Source organism: Fringilla coelebs (genome assembly GCF_963513975.1).
Source record: "Fringilla coelebs genome assembly, chromosome: 21".
Taxonomy (NCBI): Eukaryota; Metazoa; Chordata; class Aves; order Passeriformes; family Fringillidae; genus Fringilla; species Fringilla coelebs.
Genome location: NC_140047.1, coordinates 7,112,771 through 7,125,718, shown reverse-complemented (window position 1 = coordinate 7,125,718; position 12,948 = coordinate 7,112,771). Strand labels below are relative to the sequence as shown.

Below are 12,948 nucleotides of genomic sequence, written 5' to 3'. Positions count from 1 at the left end.
CAGTGCTTTACAGAACTATTTCTTCCTCCCCAGGAAAGAAATCTTTGCTAGTCACATTGCATATGTCATCACACTTAAGGTACAAATCAGCAGTAATTAGTGTCTGTAGGAACACAGCAGAGAAGAACAGTAATAAAAATCCCAAAGCACGCAAAGCCTCCTTGAGAAGCTAATGGTCAAGTGGAAAATTTACCGACAATATTCCTGTTCCCACACACTATCGTAAACGTCAGGGATTCACCTCCCAGAAAACACAAAGGCAAAACAGGTTCATACATTGCCCTATTCAAGAGAATTGGGCAAAATCTGGGCCCGGGCAGTTCAGGACACAATGTATATATGAAACAGTGAAAGTAATAATAATGACAGGAAGGTGGAACAAAGAAGAAATTCAAACCATAACTTGGCAAGTGGTCCTGGATCCATCCCAGCAAACACTACTGGCTACAAAAAGCAGAAGGTCCCACCAGATTGCTGTGTGTTCACATATCTTGCTGCCACTGCTGCACTTTGCAGGTAGTTTTATCCATCTCTGGAAGGAAAAGGTCCTTGTACAAAAGTGTTTTCCTCCACTGACATCAGATGAGCTCCTCCTTCAGCGGCTCGGTTTCCGCAGGAAGCACGCCGTTCATCTCCGGGGCAGTCTCGGTGCCCAGATATCCCAGGAGGATCTCGCTGCGCCGCCGCGACAGCTGCAGGATGTCCTCTGCCAGCAACTGCACCGTCGTGTACCTCACGTTGTCAAAGTCAAACATGTCCTTCAGATACTGCACGATCTGGTGCTGCAAGAAAAGGAAGGTTACAGTCAGGCCTCCTTCACCTGCTGGTACCAAGAGCCACCAAGAGCACACAGCAGCAGCTTTAAGCCAGCAGACAGGAGTCCCACACAGATGAGGCACAGCAAAACCACCTTACCTTGAAGAAACTGCAGACTTCAGATAGCTGCTGCTTGGGCCCCAAAAAACCAAAGGCTAGAACAGGACTGACATGCTCCGATACGGAGTAGAAATGAGAGATAAAGCCATCTGGTACCTGTCACAGGGAAGGACAGAATTAGTTTGTCTTCATTCTCAGACAGAATTAGCAGCTTATTCCATATCAGCCACCAACTTCCCTGCCAGAAAGCTTCAGTATCTGAAGTTAAGAGCTATTTGGAACATCTCTTCCTGCAAAACTACATTTATCTTTCAGATCCCTTGAAGAGCTTTTTATCTTCATGTTTCTAAACTGCTATTTCAAGAGGAAAATGAACAGAAGAAAATGAAAAGCAATCACCAGCCAGCCTTTATAGCCTCTATCTATAATTTGCTGACCAAGCCAGGAAAGGACATGCAAATATCCAAGGCAGGGCTACTGCATGACAGCACCAGAGAGCTTCCAATTCTCTCATTTCTTTCTGTGCCATCTCAGGAGCCAAACCCTGTCAGCTAGCTGTGGGATCAACCTGAAAAATTGCCAGAGGCCACAGAACCTGTGGCAGAACCAGGCTTGTGAAGTTGTGGCTTCCTGCTCCATAAACTCATCTGCTGTGATACTTTAGGAAGTCACACATTTAAGTGAAACTCATCAAGTAATGGCTAATTAGCATCAGCATTGGGGAGTGGAGCAGTGCCTGAACCTTCCTTTTGCTGCCAGCAAGGAAAGCACAATTCAGGAGCAGTCCCTTGTTGCCTGGGGTCTGTGGCCATTCCTACAGCATTGTGAGCAGGAGAGGGAATTCCAGACAGGCAACACTGTTGTTTGAATCCTCACATTAAGAAAAAGGGAGAATACACTCAGACTGATTCAATAAAATACTGGCAGAGCACTGGAGCAGTGACTGCAGGACCCCAGGGCTCTAAAGCATCACAAAGAACGTGGCTCTATTCAGTTTTCTACCATTTAAGATTTAGCACTTTGTCAAGATCTATGTGTTCTCTTTTCAGCTGCAAATACACTAGATTCTTTCCCTTTTGATTAATTTTGCTTACCATCAGAAGCCTCCTTTTTGCTTTCAGAACTGACCAGCAAGCAGTTGCTAGAGCCTATGATTAACAGAGAGAGCCCATTAGTTACTTGGATTATTTAAAAAACCCCAAAGTTTACCAACATATTGTCAGCAAAACATCAAAGTAGTCAACCTTTTGTGCCAAAACCTCTTTAAAATGACAAAATTAAAGCAAACTGGAAGCAGATTTATCCACTTCAGATCCATTCCAGAGAAGCCGAAGGGTTTTTGAAGATTGTTGATATGATCTGACATAGTTGCCCAACAGCCCACAATCCCCTATAAGCAGACAGCTGTTACAAAGTGCCATTTTACTCTCAATCTATCAAACTAATCAGTCTTAAAAATACAGCTGGGGGGCAGAATTAAAGGAAAGCTTTGCAGTTTGAGCTTCAGTGTCTGCTGAGGTACTGCCAGAATGAATGGCCACATGCTAAAACCCACATATTTTCCCCTACATTTTGGCCCTTTTATTCTCATTCACAAAAATAGGTGCTGTCATCTTTTAACATCTCCATGGCATCACTGATAAAAGCCCCTAGAGCCATAAGTCTGGTTGCCAGCCAGATGCTTTCAAAATAAGGAAAGCTTTCCTGTAAACAATTTCCATGCACAAGCAGGCTGTTGTTTAGAACTTCAGGAAAGCGTGGCAATTATAAAGAGAGAATTCAGCCCAGCTGGGAAAGATGAGGTTATGCTCTTTCCTGGCCTTGGCACTGATCTCACACTCACAGCAGCCCTCCCTGTCTCACGCACCGTCTCCTTGAAGCTGTCGGACAGCCAGCGGTTGCGTAGCACAGCCAGCACCGAGGAGGGAGGGTTCTCCAGATCCTCAAAAGCATCCATGAGGATGAAGTCCAGCACAATATCAAAGAAGCTCATGCACACCACCTGTCAGGGAGCAGAAGAGTCTGTGAAGGGCACAGGTTTTAAAAAGAGAGAGGGGCTCTTTTGGTTTGAAGCAAGAATATGTAACGAGCTGAAGTCAATGTAATCATGTTTCAACAGCAGGTCTTTCCCACCTGGGCCATTCCTACATATGCACTGTAATACAGTCACAGTGTAAGGGACTTGTAAGGGACTTATAGACCATCCAGCTCCACCCCCTGCCATGGCCAGAGACACTTTCCACTAAACCAGGTTGCTTCAAGCCCCATCCAGCTTGCCTTTGAGCACTTTCAGGGATGGGAATTCCACAACCTATCTGGGCAAGGATTATCTTCTATCTCCTCTGCAGCTCTGTAAAGACAATGTTTTTACCAACCCCTCTTCCCTCGAGCTCCTGCTGAGTGGTCGGCCAGGTCTCCTGCTTCAAGGCATAACGCAGCATCTCCTCGTAGCTTTCCAGGAAAGCTTTGGGATTCTGGGAGAGCAGAGAAACAAAACAGAAGTTTAACTACTTGGATTTGAGCTGACATCAACATCACAATAATCACCAGAAGATGAAGTTTTCTTCTTCCAACACACTGGAAAAACTCCGAGTTGGGATGGGGGAACAAGTATCCCTGTGCTAAAGATACAGTTTAGTTGTTACACAAACTTCCTACCTTTTCAGCTTTTGTCATCAGTCCTATCATCATCTGCTTCCCAACCTCCCCAAAAAACAGCTGATTGCTTTCATCCTCCAGCAGCTCCTGCAAAGGGAATACAGATGTCTCTTGTGAGCACCTACACAACCCTCAAAAACCAAAAGAGCAGGACACGAAGCAGTGCAATGCTGCACACACCAGTGTTGTTAACTTTTAATAAGCTGGAACCTAGGAAACAAAATTGCACAGCCATGTGCCATGGAAACATGGGAGCCTGGAGCCATGCTCACCTGGAATGCCTGCCTGACACAATGCAGCTTTGCCAGGAAATCCTGGTCACTGTAGCAGCCAAGGAGTTCTGTCCTAGAGGGAAAGGGGAAGAATTGTGTAAATTCCAGTTCTGATGTTGGTGTTCCTACAACTATGGTCCCCCAAACACAAAAAACTAAATTCCCAGTCTGTGCACAGGAGAAAGGAACAGTCACATTCCCTTTATCCAGCTCTCTGGAGGAACAGAGCACCTCTGCCAGACTGGTACAGGACTATGCCTCCCAGAACAGTTGATTTCCTGGGACAATTACTCTTTCTTAACTTATGAGTCCCTAAAATCTGGGGTTAATTCCCTGGGAAGGCCGAACCAGCAGGAAGGGTGCTGTGATTTTATGACCCCAGTGGGTTATTCTGGTTATGGGGCTGCTCAAAGGCAGATGATGTGTTCAAAGAGCCCCAGAGGACAGCAGGTCCCACAGCTCCAGCTGGCTCTTCACCTCAGCGTCCGGCACGCGACCTTCCCTTCTTTCACCAACTGCAGAGCTTCTTCGTAAGCTGCCACTGGCTTGGAGAGGTGGAATGGCATTTGCTCAAAGGGGAGAGAGTCAAAGAGCTGTAGAGGTAACAAGAGACGTGGGAAGAACAAAATGAGCTCATTAAATATTTGCAAACACGCAAGGTGGGTCCTCTTCAGAGAATCTTCAGCTAGCAGAGTTTGTCAGTGACAATTGTTTCATGCAAAGATATTTCACTTTTCACTAAAAGTTAGCCCTGACACTGCTCGATATTCCATAAAATTTACACCACCAAGCCATCTTACATAGATAACAGCACTTTCCTAGCTGTTATGGCATGTTTTCTGTAGTAGATAAGAAGATGACATGGAAGTGCTGGTTGGAAAAGCCTGCCCCATCCCCCTCATTAAAACCTTTTCCTAACATCCATCATGAACCTCCCAGCCTGGGGCTGCTGCTCTGTGTTTGATCATCTTCCTCTCCCAAGATATGTTTGGCTCTGCTGCCTTTGTGCCTTCCCTCCAAGCCACTGGGCTGTGACACACAGGTGACACTTCAGTCACCTCTGCTGCAGAGAAGAAGGAATCCTCTGAAGTGCAGCTGTCCTCATCATCCGTCCGCAGCCGCAAGGATCCGTCCGCCAATGGAAGCATCAAAGTCTTCTCTGGAGGAGAGAAAGAAGCCACATGTGTTGGAGTTCATGGACCAACATTCCTCTTAGCTCCTGTGCTCTCTTCCACTCCCACTTTGTCACTTCTCCTTCACCTGGCTTATAGAAAAGACATAAAACCAGGCAGGAAATTGGTATTTTACTGCAGCCAGGTGCCCTACCCAGATCCAGCAGCACGCTGTCCGACGGGAGAGAGGAGCCAAACTCCTCCTGGAGGTGGTAGGCTCGGTGCAAGAGGGACTCCAGCTTCTCAGCAAACTCCCTTTTCTGGGACTCCTCCTGGAACACACAGAAATGTCACCCTTAGTTAGCCAGCTGGGCACAGACAGATTGGACAGCACAAATACGGCAGGAAATTTTCAGTAAAAATGGGATTTGCAGTCTGCAGATTAAATGATTAAAAATAAAAAGAGAGAGGAGTCATTAATCCTACAATGCGGCTAATAATGCATGGGGAGGGAAGCTTCTACACAGCCTACTCAAACCCTCTGGCTTTTGAGCTTCACAATTTTGTTTTCCTGTTAAAAAGGGAAGAAAGAGCTAAAGAACTTTAACCTGCAACCCAGAAAAACAGATATTTTAATAAGTTTTACACCACTTAAATCTCCTGTCTTTTGACTTTAGCCTAACTTCCAGGAGAAATCATATCAGGAAACCTGTATTGAATATAAGGATATCTAGAACTGGATAACAGAATGTTTACATTAAGGTGCTGGACATAAGCAAAGTTTGCTGTAAACAACAGGGGATGGGAAAAAAATGTGTGGGGAAAATAAGACATAAACAGCATTTTGCCTTCATGCCCCTATGTTTGCATGACTCTCTCACCCAGAAGACAGAAGCATTAACAAGAAGCACAGAATCTATTTTCATAATGAATCAACCAGTTTTAAGGCAGTTTTAGAAACACTACAGGGCCCTTCAAGGAGAGCCAACAACAACAGAATCTAGATTTGCCTTGGATAAATATGAGCCAGCACAAAAGACAAGTGTCCCACATACTTACTACACCAGACTCTGTTTACAAAAGGCTGGGAACACTTTTTTTTCCAGTGAGAACTCTTGGAGAGTTCAGAGTTCAGCTCCTTTCACAGTCCTGAGTTACAGCAGTTTTTTTTAGCTTTGTGGCTGTCACTGAGCCATTCTAGTTTAAATCTCCTTTAACACAGGTCTGCCATGTGGAGTCCACAAGTCCCAAACAGCAAGGGGTGTCCTAAAATCCTGGTTTCTGTAGTTGCAGAGGGTGAGTGAGGTACACATCTCCCTTCAGGGACCAGGGCCATACCCAACTCCAAATTCCCACTGCTTTCCTCATCCACACACACAGAGCTGGGCTCTGCTCTCCACCCAGCTCCCACAAGTGGCAGTGACCATCAAGATCTCCATTTTAAATGCATTAAAAAGTTACAGAGACAACACTGCCAGCCAAAGCAGTGCTGCATTCATCACAGCCTTTCCTCACCACAGGCTGTGCCACGGGAGGACACGTGTGACAGTGAGTGACACAAGGCTGGAAGGTGGATGGAAACGCTGGGGAACGAGGGGGCGAGACGTATTAAAAAGAGAAAGAAATTAAAAACACCCACTCCCATTGCATAAGGAAGCTGCAGATACAGACAGCTCTTAAACAGAGTCTGGCCTGACTCTGCCCTAATTTGCTCTCCTTTTAACCTCCCACTGTTTACTGCTTCCAGCACCCAGGCTGGCCTTTCAGCATGTGGGGACCTACCTCTGAAATGTTCTCAGACATGCTCTCTTGCTGCTTGCTGCTGTCCCAGGGCACGGGGGTGCTGGTACAAGCACTGTCCCTCTGCCTGATGCTCAGTGCCTGTTCCCATTTCTGCAGGGCCTCCTCAAACAGCTCCATGCCTGGAAACCCAACCAAACACTGGCTGTGAGAGTCCTGGGGCACTCAGGAACAAAGAGATACAGGATGAGTCTTTGCTCACTCAGACAATCCAGCAAATAGGAAAATCCCAAAATAAAGAATAAACATATTCTATTTACTTCTGTTTAAATATGGTTTACTTTGGATTAAAAGAAGAACATCCCCAAACTGGTTAAGGCATCATCCATGTTACTGCCAAAATACTGTTCTCTGTACAAGATGAGCCTGTTGCTCAAGAACAGTATTTTGGAAGTAAATCATTCACTGACAAAAAAGGTTTGGTTTTTCATAAGAGAAGCTGGGATTTTTATTTGAGCTTAAGCTGAGGATGGAAGGAATCTTTCTGTTAGAGCTCTAAACGGAGCTGCTGATACTCTGTGTCAATTCCCATCCCCTTCTCGCTCTCACAGTGATTAACAACCCCCCCAGAGCAATGTTTCCCTTGTGCCTGCTTACCTTGAACATAGAGGCTTTCTGCACTGGAATCACCAATGGCTCCAGCATCTCCCATTGCCTGGGCCTCCCACATCCCTGGGGGAACTGGACTTGAGGAGTTGACTGCTACCATCTGCAGGAGGGGAACAGAGAGCAGCAAGTGCCTTTTGAATTCTCTTAAAGTTAGAGATGCTAAGATCCAACAAACACCACCAGCCTTCAGCAAAAAGGCATTTTCCTTCCCCCTTGTGCTCCCCTGTATTGATGAGCACTGAAAGGAGAGCCCTGATGGAGGAAACAGCCCAGGAAAGTTCCAGAGCAATCGCTACAAAGGCATTAGGATTTTGATGGAAAGCTCACATCAGCTCCAGCTGCCTGTATGAAAAAAACTGGAGGTGGCAAGGAAGCAAGCACAGTCCAAACAAAAGAAACAGTTTTCCAGAAAAAAATACAGCTGAGGATTGCCCAGAGGGCAAGGGGAATCCTCACTCTCCTCTTTGTAACCAGACCCTCTCCTGGGAGGGCTGAGCTTACAATCCACACAGCAGTGTCAGTTCAGCTTTGTCCAATTTCCCACAAGGCATCAATGTCTTCTAAAATCTGACCCAATAAAGTGCTGGATTCAACACTGTCAGTGACCAGTGCTTTCCTGTGGCTTACAGAAGGATGTCCAAACATGAGCCTGGTACTAAAAAAATGCTACAATAATCAGCTGACAGATGAATTTCTGTCCTGCCTCCATTGATCAACCCCTGTGGAGTGTTAATAAATCACCTTGAGATCCTGAACTGCAAATCATCAGTTCACTGCTGCCAATTTACTTACTGGATGGCAGAGAGGAACCAGGAAGCAAATGAGAGCTCAGGCAAAACATGCAGCTGTGCAAAGGATGAGCTGTTTTTTTCCACCAAGTAATATAAAACTGTAAGTACAGGGTCAGCTCATCTGTACAGAAACAGATGCCTCCCCGTGGGGATATCCCCACCCAGGCACCAGCAGTGGGAAAAGGTATTTATTTATGGACTGCTTTTTATTTAAAGAAAACCAGAACTTCAATGATACAAAACCTGGACAGCATCTGTGTGAATTGAGAAGCCATGGGGGAATTGGAGGGATGGAGAGAAAGAGCTGGACAGGGCTGGGTGCTCACGGACACATCCCAGCTGCCCGGGGGATGCTGTGCCTGCCCAGCGCCGTGCCGGCACTGCCGCCTGCTGGAGACACACCGCGGCCAGCGCGGATTCCGGCACCTCCTGGTGCTTCAGCTCTACTAAAAACAGCAGCACCGGCATGTGCTGAGGAGAGCTGACACCCAACAGCTCCTTTCAAAGGGGTGGTTGTTCCCCTCTCCTTGCCCCAGCATTGCCAAGCAGCCTCTGAGCCCGGGTGATGACAAGGGAGGGCATTGCAGCAGCTCGCAGAGGTTCATCTGTGTCCCCCCTGCTCCAAGAGAATGTTAGCTCTGAGCTATGGGGATGTGAAACAGGTCTTGAAGACACTAGTGCTTCCAGTTTTGGTCTCACAAAAGGTGGATATGAGCACTGATGGCTTCTCCTGCCTGGTTAAGCCTGAATTACCTGTACTCATAGACTGTTTCTTTGGCTTTGGAGGAGGTAGAATGACTGGGCTGTGTTCTCACCCTGTGCTGTTTCCTGAACAGAGCTATCAGATTTTGGTAACTAATTTGGTTTTAAGAAGAAAGCAAGCTGTGAGCAGCCCCAGCACAGAAGGGAGGGGTTGCTGGGCCAGCCAAACCCCCACCACAGAGGGAAGCAAATGAGCTCCCCATTGCTGTGAGACCCAGAAACAACCCAGCCTAACTCCTTTAGGGGGTCACAGAGAGCTCCAAGGAATCATGGCCATGTCCCACAGGGAAATCCCTCCTGAGACTCCTCCTTGGCCAAAGAACTGGCCAAAGAACTGGCCAAGGAACCCTGGAGCTCCTGGCCACAAAAATTGCTGCTCACAGAGAGCTCCGGACACTCAGTGCAAGGTTAACATCAGAACCTGCCCTACAATTATCTGGAGCAGTCTGTTCTGCTCCATGGGCCAGCACAAGCCCAAGGATTTGGTGATCCCTGGACAGGTCTGTGCACTGACATCTCCCAGCCCTGCTAACCAGGTCCTTACCGAGGCCAGGCTGTGGGAGGAACTGGAATGTTTGCTGGGCTCAATGGAGGAAATCCCGCTGAGCGTGTCATTGCTCTTGCTGCCAGGGCTCTGCACTCTCCTGCTGGAGTATCCTGCAGTTGGGAAGGTCACACAAAAACAGGATTTTAGGTCCAGGTGACTGCAGAAGGGAATAGGGAGGGGAACATCACCTTGTTCAGTATAACTGTGAATGGACAAAGCAGCATGCAATACCTAGAATAAGCCACAGATCTCCTGTCTGCTCTGCTTTGCTCTGAGACTGGGGTCAGTGGGGATCTGAGGCTGAGGAATGTATTCATTGCTTATGGGTAGCAAGAGGCAAGTGGAAACAATTGAGCAAAAACTCCTCCTCCTTCCCTCAGGACAAGCAGAACATGGACACTGCTCCCTTGATTTTCATGTTTCACCAAACAAATGCTTAATCCCTAAAATGCTTTGCTGAGGGCCTGGGTCAGTCTTACCCCTAAAATCAGTACAAGTGGTGAGGAAGCTACCCAAGGTCTGGGAGTCACCACAGAGCTGGATGGACACTCCCAGCTGCCCAGCCTGGCTCAGGCCACCCTCCCCTCCCCTCAGCTGAGCACTGACATCACGAGATCAATGCAGAACCAGGTCACTGCATGCCCAAGTTGTAATTATTGGGGCATATTATTGGTAAAGGTCCACAGGCTGCCTACAGGAAAGGGGATGGGAGCTACAAACCTCAGGGAAAACATCAGGACACCTTTTGTTCCCAAGACTGTGAGCTCACAGTCTCTCCCATTGCTCCCCAAACCCCGAGCTCACAGCACTGCTCTTCAGAATTCCCAGTTCATTCCACATCGGAGCATTACACAAATGGCTTTGCTCTCCCCTCCCCATTGCTCCCTGTACCACCTCTTTGGGGATTTTCCCCTTTTTTGTGAGGCTGACCTTTCTTCACAGAGGAGACCCTCCTGGTTGGCAGGATGGGCACTGTGATCCCTCCTGGTTTAAAGCCACACTTGTCCGGAGCAATTTGCTTCTTTCGGCGGCGGCGCCGCTTCAGCTGATGAGCTGCGAGAGCCAAGGCCACGGTCCCCAGGGCTGTGGCAAACAGCACCTTGCGCAGGCCTGGAGAGAGCCTCAGCTGGGAGAAGACAGACTTCAAACACAAAAGAAATGGAAGAGCAACAATGAGAAACCAATTCCACTGCTCTTTATAAAAAAAAAATTTAAAAAATTGAAACAGTGTTAAACAGGACGCACCTTGGCTTTACCCTCTCACCCATAAAACACGCCCTCTGCTACACAACTAAGACACGGCAGCAGAGAGACTGTGGAACATCATTTTGACAGGAGCTGGAGAACTTGGTCTCAATCCTCACTGCCCAAACACACTGCAAAATCTGCACACAGCCTGGGACAGATGCAATCCAGGTTACCCAAATTCAGCTATGAAACCCCGGTGTGAAGCTGAGCTTTACTGCTCCGAGTGCTGCATCACTACAAGTGGGGAACATATTACTCTTCTTTAAAAGACAAGTCTTTTTTTAGAGCCTTTGATGAAGAGAAGGATTGAACCTGGGTGTTCTCCCAGGGAGGGATGTGGGAAGAGCTCTTCTCTCCTCTCCAAACCCACTCAGAACTCTCTCTCACCACCCCAAACTCCCCCTGCAATTGCCCCAATCCCTCAAACTGCCCAGGTCCCCCAGCACCAGCCCACTGTGCCTCCATCTCACACAGACAACCCCACACAGCCAGCCCAAGGAATGTGACAGGAAAACCCTTCCTGCTCCTCGTACCTGCCCAAAGGTCGTGTAAACGAACACGGGGATCTCTGCCACGGTCATTGCCAAGGCCTGCATGATGGACATTCCCTCTGTCCTTCTGAATGCCATGGCTGCACCAGGACCTGGGCACCTTCGGGAGCCACAGCGGGGAAGGGCACTTGTGGATGCTGTGTGAGCTGCTCACAAAAGAATCCAACTTTTCTCTGACATCTGGCTCAGAGTCCTGGAGTTGGCCTTCATCCAACAATCCTCCTCCTGCGGGAAGAGGGGGAAAATCAGGTGAGTGAGGGGAGCACCCGCCCTGTTCCTTCCTGCACTTCACAGAACACACACCAGATCGCTTGGAGCAGTGAATCTAAAATACCTTCTCACCAGCAGCAGCAATTCCTTTGTTTGTCCTACCAACCACGGGGACAGATTCCCAAACTCTTCTACAGCAGCAGCACCCTGGGATTTGACAGCTCCCAGAGATTTCTACATGCACCAGACCTGGCTGCACGTGGTTGGAGGGATTTTGTTTGCACTCCCCATACCAAAAAAGTCCCAATTATCCCAAACAACCATACACACATTTTCATTGCCAAAACTCTGCTTTCACACAGTTTTCTGTGCATCACAGCCCTGCCCGAGAGGCACCAAGCAAAGGGGGTTTGCCCAGGAGGTTTCACTGGGCTGGGCAGGAAGGATATGCTCAGGTCAAGGACAGAGCGACAGAAGGCGCTGATGTGTGACCCCAGAAGGCGGTGACAAAGCCCTGTCCCCGCCTGACACCCTCCCCGCACCCACTGCCCCGAGCACCTTAGGGAATGTTCTCCGGGCAGTGGAGCCCGCAGGGACCGGACACCGGACACGGGCTCTCCCCACAAGGTTAAACACAACGTCCTGGCCACAGCAGAGATGAGGAGAGCAAAGTGTGAGGAATTTTGGGCACAGAAAGCAGCCCGAGGTTACCATACCGGCATAGGGGGCGCAGGCACCGAGGTACCAAGGCAGCCCCTCTGTCAGGGCATCTCCCCCCAGCGCTGCCCGCCGTGGGCACCGGCGCCGGGGGTTCAACCCTCCGGCCCGGCGGGGAGCGTCCCACGGGAGCCCCGCACCTGCACTGCAGCACGCTGGGCCCTGCAGAAAGGGCTCCCGCACCCCCCGCAGCATCCCCGACATCCCCCGCATCCCTGAGCATCCCCCCTGCGCCCTCGGGTGCCTCGCACCCCTGCTGCATTCCCGGCCCCCCGCATTCATTCACTCCGGGGGCATCCCCGCCGCCCCCGCGCCCGGAGATCCCGCACCATCCGCGCCTCCCACCCCCATGACCGGCTTCAGCCGGGGGTCCCCGCATCGGCGCTCCCCTCTGCTTCCCCCCCCCGCACTAACGATGGTGCGGCCCGGCGGGCCCGTCCCCGCGAGCTGGCGCGGGCGGCACCACTCACCGCGGCAGGGGGGGCGCGCGGCCCCGCTCGGCGCCCTCTCCCCGCGCCGCGCGCCATGGCCGCGGAAGGGCAGCGTCTCCTTCCCCCGCACCGCAGCCCACCCCGCCGGGGGCGGGGCCGAGCGGAGATACCGCCCCCGAGCCCATTCTAGCCAATCAGAGCGGAGAGCCGCCCGCCGCCGCGCCAATCGGAACGCGCCCGGCTCGGGGATGCGGCGGCGATCGCGGCTGAGTGGGAAGGGACGGGGCGGGGAGCGCGGCGCGAGTTCCTATTGGCAGGCGCTGACAGCTCCCTCCGCTGCAGCCGCCGCGCTTAAAGGGGCCCA

General features: G+C 49.9%; 1 protein-coding gene across 1 annotated transcript; it reads right to left on the bottom strand.

Moving 5' to 3' along the window:
- Window positions 1–575: 575 nt before the first annotated feature.
- Window positions 576–12,714, bottom strand: MIGA2 (mitoguardin 2). The gene is made up of 16 exons (XM_084219661.1): window positions 12,624–12,714; window positions 11,209–11,451; window positions 10,358–10,568; window positions 9,425–9,537; window positions 7,316–7,427; window positions 6,701–6,840; window positions 5,133–5,250; window positions 4,865–4,965; window positions 4,284–4,399; window positions 3,807–3,879; window positions 3,535–3,621; window positions 3,252–3,350; window positions 2,744–2,878; window positions 1,971–2,024; window positions 916–1,032; window positions 576–782 (listed from the first exon to the last, which is right to left on the bottom strand). The coding sequence occupies exons 2-16, from the start codon at window positions 11,302–11,304 to the stop codon at window positions 579–581; spliced, it is 1,776 nt and encodes a 591-aa protein (XP_084075787.1). The 5' UTR covers window positions 11,305–11,451; window positions 12,624–12,714; the 3' UTR covers window positions 576–578.
- Window positions 12,715–12,948: the final 234 nt, after the last annotated feature.

Bases quoted from the DNA above. Each gene is read 5' to 3' on its own strand.
- MIGA2 (XM_084219661.1), bottom strand. From the start codon at position 11,304: ATGGCATTCAGAAGGACAGAGGGAATGTCCATCATGCAGGCCTTGGCA. The intron at 4,400-4,864 runs GTGACTGAAGTG...TTACCTCTACAG, and splicing joins CCTTCTTCTCTGCAGCAGAG to CTCTTTGACTCTCTCCCCTT. The intron at 3,880-4,283 runs GTGAAGAGCCAG...CTTTCCCTCTAG, and splicing joins GTCGCGTGCCGGACGCTGAG to GACAGAACTCCTTGGCTGCT.